Source organism: Elaeis guineensis, chromosome 13 (genome assembly GCF_000442705.2).
Source record: "Elaeis guineensis isolate ETL-2024a chromosome 13, EG11, whole genome shotgun sequence".
Taxonomy (NCBI): Eukaryota; Viridiplantae; Streptophyta; class Magnoliopsida; order Arecales; family Arecaceae; genus Elaeis; species Elaeis guineensis.
In genome coordinates this window covers 70,748,806-70,759,567 of record NC_026005.2, presented here as the reverse complement: position 1 = coordinate 70,759,567, position 10,762 = coordinate 70,748,806, and the positions used below count along the sequence as shown (strand labels likewise).

The 10,762-nt window shown below is 38.9% G+C and overlaps 1 protein-coding gene across 1 annotated transcript; it reads right to left on the bottom strand.

Annotated features, from left to right (window-relative positions):
* Positions 1-1,577: 1,577 nt before the first annotated feature.
* LOC105056032 (cyclic nucleotide-gated ion channel 2) lies at positions 1,578-9,262 on the bottom strand. The gene is made up of 8 exons (XM_010938094.4): positions 9,112-9,262; positions 8,403-9,027; positions 5,701-5,916; positions 4,296-4,621; positions 3,931-4,042; positions 3,591-3,827; positions 2,724-2,810; positions 1,578-2,625 (listed from the first exon to the last, which is right to left on the bottom strand). The coding sequence occupies exons 1-8, from the start codon at positions 9,228-9,230 to the stop codon at positions 2,140-2,142; spliced, it is 2,208 nt and encodes a 735-aa protein (XP_010936396.2). The 5' UTR covers positions 9,231-9,262; the 3' UTR covers positions 1,578-2,139.
* Between the last annotated feature and the right edge of the window lie 1,500 nt (positions 9,263-10,762).

The window sequence follows — 10,762 nt, the reverse complement described above, 5'->3', positions numbered from 1 at the left end:
CCTATCTTATTAGCAAGATGCCTTCACCTGTTTTATCTAACAAACTCCTCCGCACATTCCACCTTCTTATGATTCTCTGTGTATTGCATTACAATGAGTAGTAACATAATCTCCTTCTTTTGAATTTTCTAATCAATATTTAGTCTATAGAACTTTTATCTTATAAACAAATCCTATAGATTTAGGAATAATTCTCAATTAATTTCTTTATTTTTGAGCTGCACTCATTGTTTATTCTATTAAATGTTTCTTATTCGAGGCTTTTATGTAGGCTGAGATACGAGTTAGTATCAATACCAGCCTATCACCAGTTTAATATGAATTATATCTCAGCCTCTACCATACCAGCCAGAATGATATAAAAATTCAACTGAAATTCTCTAAAATAATTCTTGAAATTTCAAAATATTATTTTAATTGTTCAATATTTGATTCATTACATTTACTGTAGTTTTTGCCATGATCATGGAAATTTTGGTTCATATGATATTAACCAAGATTGAGGGCGAGTCTTGGCAAGATTATAAGATTACTCCATTATGACTTGGGTATCATGGGTTCGAAGCTCAGAAACAGCTACCATGCATGTGGGAATAATGCTGTATATATTTGACCTTCTATGGACCTAATGCTGAAAGTCTCATGCGGTAGAATGTTTTTTTAATAATATTGGCAAAAATAGAAACTGTTTTTAGTCTAAGAAAACTGCCAGAACCGGACCGGTGATTATTTGCTCAGCAAGGAAGTTAATCTGGGTTTTACCATATTAATATAGATCCTGGAAATCTCGGTTCTCCTGCTTTGTTTGCCCTGGTTCCCTTGAGAAAGTATCAAGAATATGTGCTTGGTTTTAAGTACTCGTTCTTTCATGCTAGTGATCATATGCAATGCAGTGACTTAGTCTTTGTTTTGAAGCCATTATTTCCTTTCTATGATGTTCTTTTGTTCATGTCGAGAAATTAAGTTTGCATCTTTTTGTTATTCCAGATTCCTTCTTTGTTGCTGCAATATACTTTATCCTATACCTTTATTTGTGATAATGTTATTTTTGAGAACTGTAATTTTTTTATTAGAATGCTTTAGATGGTCTTTTTGTGATCAGTGGCATTCTAAAGCCATGGCAGATGCATTAAGCCCAAACTTGAAAATATGAACTCGATCAAATGGCCTCTCTTGATGGGCATATTTCAAAATATTAAGTTGAAAAAGAAAAAGGAGGCATGAAGCTCAGAGAACACCTAGTTGGCTAAGTAGACAAATGCTCTCCAATGCTTCAAATTTGTTGGTATTCATCATATAGGCACCAAAATATGAGGAGGATAACTGAGGAAACAGTGAAGAGTAGTCATTCATCTTTCTTTTGACCACATGCTGGCTCTCAGAACTTATTCTTAACCTGTGAACAGTGGCACACATTGAAATGAGCCTGTAAAGCACCTGAATAAAGGTTTCATGGAAGAGAAAAATCATGACAACTGTATTAAGAAAAGTTCAATGTTCACAAGTTGTGGACTCAGAAGTTAGTGGAAGATGTTTTGCTAGACACCTTCTACGAAATTTATTTGGAGGAAGAATTTCCATTCGTCGGTAAGAATTTTTTTAGTTTCTCTATAGTAGATAATAGTGAATGTGCTTTAAAAGAATACATCATGGACCAAAGTCCCCAATATCATGATTCTGAATTTTTACCCTGGTGTAGGACATCATGGCTCCACATCCCTTCTCTGTTTTAAAAACACTCCCTTGGACTCTGAAGGTCATTAGAATACAAGCACTTCAGAGAATGGACCATGCCAACAATCTATTTAAGATTTCTTTTTTCCAGCTGCTACATTGGACCCAATACACACTTTGATGCCTCCTTCACAACCATATTGAATTGTTCACAGAATGGAAACATGTAGTGCTGAGTTCTATAGAACAAATATCTTTATTAATTCTATTCCTTCAGAAAACAACAAAATAATTCCATTCTTCTTATCTTCAAAGAAATAATCTGTTCATTCAAGTTTTTCTGGTAGAACTGTTCTCTCTCTCTCTCTCATGTTTCTATCTGAAATCCATCTTGAAATTATTCTGCTTGACAGAAAATGAATCCTTCCCACAGAAATGTGTCAGCTCAAAACTGAGACCTTATCACTATTCAAGGTGATCATGAGGTCGGATCGACATGAACATTGCTGCATAAAGCCGAAGACGTCGTTCACTGTCACCAAGTTCGGAAGGCTGAATCGTCAGACCTCTAGTTTTGGCCTTGTAATGACGCCATGCAAGTTGAATGTTAACTGCTGCCCACGTTCTCCAGTTTGAAGAATAATACCTTGCTGTTCTCTTGAGTCTATCATTTGCAAATTTGTACCTGAAGTGCTCAGTGATGTAGAGTAGGTGGTGTGCATCTAATCCAAAGGCCTCTGTTGGCTGAACACAAACAAATGTGGCTGAAGAAGCTGGTAACCGATTTATAAATGGGCGACGGAGGCACCATGAGAGGAGCTCATCTCCTAGAAAGTTTCCTGGGCCTAGCATGCATGTTGCCACCATTCCTTTGCTGAGTTTTTGACTACTTTGCAAGTGCCCCTGTACAATAAAAACCATTTGCTGCACCGGATCTCCTTCTCTAATGATCTGGACCATACAGTCATTATTAAGAATAGAAACAGCTAAAACTGTACATTAACTTCTTCTAAATGATGACATAGTTAGCTTGTATTTGTCATACATACCTTTTCATCCTTGGAGAAGACAAGGTGCTTAACTCTGTCGCATATATTGTCAAGGATAAGATCATCCAGACTATGGAACAAAGGCACCTGAAGAGCAAATACTTCTGAGCTAAATCAGGTTACCATCATACAATGTAATTGTCAAGTGCTATCTGAATCCTTGTGACAAAAGCAAATGTGGTAGACTCCTTTTGAGTAGTGCTTGAATTGTCTTCCTTTGTTAGGATTTTTGATCTTCTAATGCTCGGCCACCCATTCTTGTTTAGTTTAGAATTTTTGTTCTAGCTTTGAACTTAGCTGATTAAAGAAGAGCAGATCAGTGGTACAAATTCTAGTAGGTTTCTGTTATTTATCAGCCTACCAAGGCCTCTGCTATCAGCTATCCTAATTGATCTTGGTATATCATATTTGATCTGTCTACCTTATCCAAGTTTTGGTCAGACCTACCCAGTGTCAAACTCATGATTCTAAAGTATATAAATAATAAGAAATCTACGAAACCAGATATGCAGTCCAAATACCAGATTCACTTGGTACATTGCCCCCTTTGATCTCAAATTGTTGACAATATTCTTTCTGTAATGTGCTTACCTTTAATTCACACAATTTTACCGAACTTTGAAACTACAATTGAGCCTGTCTTTCATTCTGCTTTGCTGATTTTCTCCTCTATCCTTATTTATTTATGCTGATTTATTCTAGCAGCCTCCATTATTATTTAGATTTTTCCAGTGAGCACCAGAAATATAGTTTGAAAGTTTTTGGAATCAAACCATGCTACATCCCCACAAACATAATATATAAAATGTGTCATCCTTAACCTCCGAAGTGTATATAATAGAACTGCAGTCTACTCCTAAAGAGCACCTGCTTAATGAGATCGAGGCAGAGATAGCGCCTGATGTCTCGTCTTAGCCCATCTGGCAAGTCTTTGATGATTTCCATCTCATCCTCCCCTCTCATTGTGGCCCATCTCTGGCATTCATACCGTCGGACTCTCTGCCTCAAGCGTGATGGCAGTTGTCTTCGTTTCATCCACCATTCCATGTCTCGACACCTTAGCTGCATCTTTCTTTTTCTTGCCATGACTGCATGCAGGAAGACCTATGCATGAACAAATAGCTGTTAAGACTCAAGAGTCTCATATTTAAGTACATACTGTCCAAACTCATTGATAATTAAGTAAATGGAAATTATTTTTTAGTACCTGAATGTTCCCAATCAAGAGAGTAAAGAGCATGAGACCACTTAGTACTATTGCTATGCTGAATATCACTTCCAGCCATTGACTCGTCGGTACGAGATTATTGCCAAAAGTGCTGCAGCAGAACAAAAATTGCAGCAGTAATTTAACACACAATATCTCTATTTTCTTTTTCATCTTGCTTTAAAAACAAGGGAGAGATTTGCAATCTATAGATTTCTGTGAGCAGTAGCATAAACCTAGCAAGTGAAATGTTTTGTGAGGTATGAATGCCATATGCCATACTAGGGAGAAATGTAATTGTAAATTACAATTGCTTTTCTCCTTTGACACATTTCTTCTGGAAAAAGAGTGGAAAAGAGAAGTACCTGAGGGTCACAAGGCCCCAAAACATAGGGTAAAGAATCTTAACAGCAAGTGAGTTGCTGGATATGACAGGAAGAGCTGCATCATATATACCATACTGAAATGGTCCATCTACATCCAAGCATGCATGGAGATTTTGATTTCCCACAAATGTCAGGTTATTGATGCAAGATAATTCATCGATGCCAGCTGGTAATAAAAAGAGTTTACAGGCTCCCTTGGAACAAGCCATGGACATTAGATCACAATTATTATTCTTCTGGCATTGCTGTTGAAGGCACGAGGCAACACGTTGGATCGCAAGGACATACCAGCAGCCCCCAGCTACCTGAAAATAGCACCAAACACATTACCCCGACTTTCTAGCTTATTAAGAATGAAAGAAAGATTAAATTTTCAGTATATCTTTACTGTTATACGATATCTATCTGATGGAGGTATACTTGTATATCTTTACTGTTAAGCACTGGTTGACAGGAGTCAACCTGAGGCTATCTCCAGATTACATCGATGTCTCGTGGTTTCTGATGCCTGGAGTTCCCAAAACAGCATCGAAATAATTGTTTACATAAAACAGAACAAGCAAACATTTTACTTCAGATGGAAATATCTAATAGCATGCACTAGGCCGCGGGATGAAGTTAATTAGTTGGATATATATCTCTTTTGAAAGGATCTCATGATGGTTGAGAAGGGGTTTGAGTCATTGCATAACAAGAAGCTCTAATGACTACTTTCAAGTAATACACCAATGAGAGACACTGAAGTAGTGTGAACTGTGCTATAGCAAATCCCAATCATGTAAGAGTATGGCTTGATGGACATCATTGGTACTTTCAGGTGAAAATAGGTTGAATTTTCTTAAAAAAAAATAAGATATGTGAAGGTTTGTTTGATTCAAACACATGGAGAATTTTCAAAGCAAAAAAAGGGATGTGTGGAAAAATTTCAATGGAAAGGATTAGAAGAGAGTTATATTTGCATGAAATAGATTGGTAGCTGTGAAGGTTTACTCCATGCCTCCATTTTTATATTTTACTGAAGACTGAATCATAGTATTTTGAAATGTTGCATATCCTATATTCACTCTAAGAAAGAAGCTAAGATCTAGTTTTGGAAAACCTTGATCTCCATAGTTAGCTAACCAATTGGCCACTTGGTTAGCATCTCTATTAATATGATTGCAGCATGCAGCCCTGGAATCTCCTAAGGTATCTTTTCGATCTCATGCACCGAATTCTCTAACTTATTTATGAGATTGAAGGATTTCAACTTTGAACACAAGCCGTAGATATCATGCTGATTTGATCAACAAGCTTTGTTTTTACCACATTAGCTAATCCGCTAAGGCGATCCAAATGATGCCCTTTTAAGTCTAGATTAAGGTGGCAAATAGTACATACTTACATGCGATGCGATAAAATAGGCAATGAGGTTGAGTCCAAAACCCCACCAAATAGTTCCAAATATGTAGCCAGTGACCTTCTGCATACTCCTCATCATACAGATGCTGTGATAAACCTTGGGAAGGAACTGGAACAAGAAAATCAATAGGAGGACCGTCGTTATAAGCTTGAGCTCTTCCTCTCTGACCAATTTTGGCAGCACTAACCAGAAGACAATCTACACAAATTTAGAAATACTTAAAAATTATCAAATTTATGCATGTATTGCTGAAGATAGGAGTATCAATGGAGGTCAATAACATACAAACCCAACTCAATCATTATTTCTGAATCTTAAAATTAGATGAAATAACCCTATTCAGTCTACATATTGCATGCATATTTACATTAATGTGCTTGTGAAAATTATATAGCTTCACATATATCTTAACACACGCACACACATGTGTGTGTATGCATGTATATACGTACCATTTGTTGGATTTTAGATAAATGCCATTAAATTTAGGCTAAGAGTTTATGCAAACAGCCATGATCAGTAGAATATTCTAGATCATTCCTTCCCTGTAAATTGAGAGATTGTTTTATTATAAAAGCTTAGATATTTAGAGATAAATATCACATAATTAATTCACTGTGATGTCCATTAGTAGTACCCAGCTTAAAAGACAAAAATGGACCTGTAGACTCCCCGGACAGGACGTTCCGACTTCTGAGATTGGAGTTCACGGTTTGGTCCTAGCTGCAGCAAATCAACAAATGCTGTTTGGAGGAGAACAGCGGATCTAGGCCCCGGCGGTAACCACGCAACGATCGCCGCCCTGACGATGCATCCTCACGGACGTACCGTGTCGGATGCTCCTGGACCAAATCTTCGGATCCGCTGTTGGACGGCGCCGGACAGCTGTCTCCTAGCACTTTTGTTTTGGCACGCGGTCGAGTTTTTATTGGCCAAAAGAAAGAAAAAAAAAAAAAAAAAAAAAAAGGACCTCGGAAGTAAGGCTGTTTGCTGTTCGAGAGAAGACAGCTGAGCTGCCCCAACGCTAGAGACATGTTTTCCACGCGGGGCCCACATGAGGCGGGATCCATGTCACGTGAGAGGTGTGAATAGGCCGTTCGCTGTCTCCCCTCCGAGGCGTACAACAGTAGTTACCAATTTGAATCCAGCAAGCCGCCTATAAAATTTAAAAATTACTAAAAAGATTATAATTTCTCTCATCTTCTTGGAGATATATTTTAGTTTATGAAATATGTGAATTGCCAGGTGGTGGGAGATTTTCTTTAATTTTTTTCAATGGATGTTAAATTTGTGCATCAATTACTTGAACATCAAAAACTTAGGTAGCATTCTTATCACCTCCTTCGTAGCTTATATCGATGATTATATGGTTACATAATTTATATAAGGTGGAGCTCTCTATACATATTATTTGATCTAGAATTGTTGCACAATATATAAATGCATCGTGTATGCAGTCCAAACATCCAATGATTAACTAAACTTGTGAGGTAAAAAAGAGAGAGAGAGAAAAAAAAAAAAAGCTTTCAAAATGTGAGTTTTGACAATAAGATTGATGATTCATTTATTATTTCACACACGCATGCACACACTTGATGTTTAATTAGAAAACTAGTTTTAATAAATACTCAAAATTTTGTATCATATATTTCTCATAAACAATATTTTATCCAAAAATTTTTGATGGCCAATGAGACAACCTTTGTGCATGGGATATATGACTCACATTTATCATGACTAAACTATCTTCTTTTAAAATAGTAATGCTGGCGGGAGAGTTGATTGAATGCAAAACATGAGGAATATTTTGTGCAAGACTAGTTGCCACCCTGAGCATTTTACATTTATAGATAATTAATTTTTAGCTATAAAAATGGATTGTTGTGGCATGCTATTGAGATTGAGCTAAATATATTTTGTCACTATACGTATATACTTAGGGATGATAATTTTAATGGACCGACTAGGTATTTCATCCGATCTGATTCGAATGGAACAGATTTTATTCGATCCTAATAGAACAGATTTTATGCAATCCAATTAGAATCTGGAACAGATATGGATTCTAAAAAAAATATTTAAAATAAATTTAAATTAGATATGTATAATAATATATCTTATTTTGATCCTGATCCATATAATTTTAATCTAATTTTTTTTTTAAATTATAATTATTTTATAATATTTATTTTATGGGTTTTTTATCCGATCTGACTTTGATTTCTTTTGTTTCTCTGATCCGATGTGATCTACGCCTCTATTTGACTCGATCGGACCGAGGCAGGAATAAGGCAGGCATGGATATATGATTTTTATTACAAGGCGGGTACTCCTCAGGTTGCAAAATGGACTCCAAACACTGCATCCTCTTTAACACAGACACAACCACTCACATCCCCACATCTCATGTTTATCCATTACTCCAGGTGCTTCCGAGTCCACTATCAAATAGTATCTAAACCAATGCATGGCAAGACAAACCTACTTACTAGCCATCAATCAAATCCCTGGCCTCTACCACCTTAACATTGGTGCAGCCAAAATCCAATAAAAACCCACGCTACACAAATCCTAGCTTCCTAATATGAAACTTACCATCATCTCACTAAACCACATTAGTCCTATTTTTCAGAATATGTAATCTAGAGAGAGTAGAGAGAGATGTGTATAGTAGGGTGTAATACCTGGGGTAAGGGAAGGATGGCGAAGAGGTCGAACCAGAAGCCCTTGGGAGAGCGGAGGTAGTGGGAGGCAATGGCCCGTGGATCCCACACCAGCTTCCCACACCCCACCACCAGCGACTCCCGCGACACGTACGCCAGCCTCAGCTGCACCCACACGTGCAGCACGTGCACCGCGTCCGCGCAGGTCCGCACCGCCGCCGCCGCCACCCCCAGCCTCCCGTCCATCCCCACCACGCACCCTCCCCCCTCCCCCACCGACACCGCGTAGAAGAACACCGGGTCCACCGCCAGCGCCACCGCGCGGGCCAGCAGCAGCCCCCGGTTCCACCGCTGCACGCCGCCGCTCCGTGGGTCCAGCACCGCCCCGAACACCCACGCCGGCCCCCACCCGGACCGCCGCTCCCCGCCGCCGGCGGTGTTCTGGATGGGGATGAGGGAGGAGCCGGCGCTGGCCTCCCACTCGGGGGCGTGCGCGCGGTCGCAGCTCGTCGAGTGGAACGCCGGCGCGCCCGCCTGCGTGCACGCGTAGCACTCGCCCGCCGGCGATGACGTCCCAGCCACCTCCTCGTCGTCGTCGTCGCCGACTTCGGGGTGGAACCTCCATCGCCGGGGGAGCCGGGTCCACCTAAAAATGTATAAAACGAAGCACATTATTTATGGGTCGAACGGGGCTATCGATCGGAGGGTGGAGATTGGTTTGATGGCTTACCAGCGAGCGGAATGGGGGGAGAGGTGGCGGCGACAGCGAGTGGAGCTGATGTCGGCTAGTGGATTGCCGGATTCGGTTGCCGCAGCAGGGTTAGGGGACTGCATTATTTGGAAGCTCATTCCATCTGCAGAAGAATGGGAGCAACTCTCTCTCTCTCCTCTCTCTCTCTTCGTATTCCGCGCTAAGGGTTTGAAGCCGTGGGCGTTCCTAAAGATTGGAATCCATGTGAGAATACTACGATACTACGGACCGGCACGCACTTCACGCTGCTCTCTTCCCCACACACACATTTGAGTAAAAATTATTGATTAAATAATTTTAATCAATAATTTTTACTCACCTGAGTAGTGGGGACAGAAGTCGGCATCAAATCAGATTAAATGAAAGGCTTATTTTTTATTTATTTATATTTTTAATTTATATTTTTATTGATTCTCTAAACTATAAGATTTGTAATACGTTAAGACTACATCCATTAATTACTTACGGTAAGGTTTCATGCTTAGGTCATCAGTTTCACAATTTTTTTAATTTTTCAAACAAAATACTAGTTTCATTATCTTTTATTTTCACTTAATTAATAAAATATTTGATATGTTAATCGGGGCCTGTGTTGCTCTTGATTATATATTTTTCATTTTCAGATCACCTTGTGTGTAATAGGGAAAGAGATATTATTCATTATTTGTCTAAACATCCGGCACAAGAGTAGTTGTTCAGTTATCTTCTCATCTCTTGTTCAATATTTTTTTTATCATGGTTCGAATTGTATTTCTGAAAGATATTTTTTTCTTTAATCAAAAAAAAAAAATTCAGTTCGCATCTCATAGAAAAAATCATATCCTACATGCATAGTCGTGTATATACCATCAATCACAACTATTTATTTCTGTAGCTATGCATTGAGATGAGCATTGTTGATGAATGAGACTAAAGAAATAAGCAGCTGTGACTGGCTTGGTTGAATGGGAAATATTTCCATTCATCTATAGAGTATTTGGTTGGACTTTCTGAACAATCATGGCATTTGTTAGATTAGCTCCATGAAGATGAAGCAGGAGCATGAAACTTTATGATTTTATACTTTGTCTTTTTGTTCTTTGTCCAGCTATGCTAGCTTATGCAAACATAATAATTTACAACTGCCAAAGGTACACATCAATTGTTCAATAACATCAATGCGGACACTCCTCGCACATTATTTCTCAATCATAAGCTAGTTTTGAACCCACAGGCTGATAATGAACATATATCTAATTCATAGGTTGCCAAAGGCACAAATAGTTGTTCATTAACATCAAGGTGACCACTCGTACTCCCCATGCAAGAATTGCCATAGCTACACGTGCTAATCCATACGTGTTGCTTCTCTGGTACATATGGAAGGACTGTGCCAGTGGTGGGTGATAATAGCAGTTAAGTGGTCCTTACTGCTTTCTATCTCTACGTTATTTACTCTATCCTTCACCTTATGTGAAACGTCTCTCTTCCATAGAGAAGTCAAAGGTATCCTTTTTTTTGGCTCGTGATCTTTTCTTCAACTTTTCTGAGAGTAGGCATGGACCATGCACCTTGCACATTTGTGGCTGGAGAGGTCCCTTTCCATATAAATGGGCAGTTGGTCCCATTCCATATTGGCAACCAGTGCAAA

Bases quoted from the DNA above. Each gene is read 5' to 3' on its own strand.
- LOC105056032 (XM_010938094.4), bottom strand. From the start codon at position 9,230: ATGAGCTTCCAAATAATGCAGTCCCCTAACCCTGCTGCGGCAACCGAA. The intron at 2,811-3,590 runs GTGCTCTTTAGG...TTTGCTCTTCAG, and splicing joins GCCTCGATCTCATTAAGCAG to GTGCCTTTGTTCCATAGTCT. The intron at 2,626-2,723 runs GTATGTATGACA...TGTATGGTCCAG, and splicing joins TCTTCTCCAAGGATGAAAAG to ATCATTAGAGAAGGAGATCC.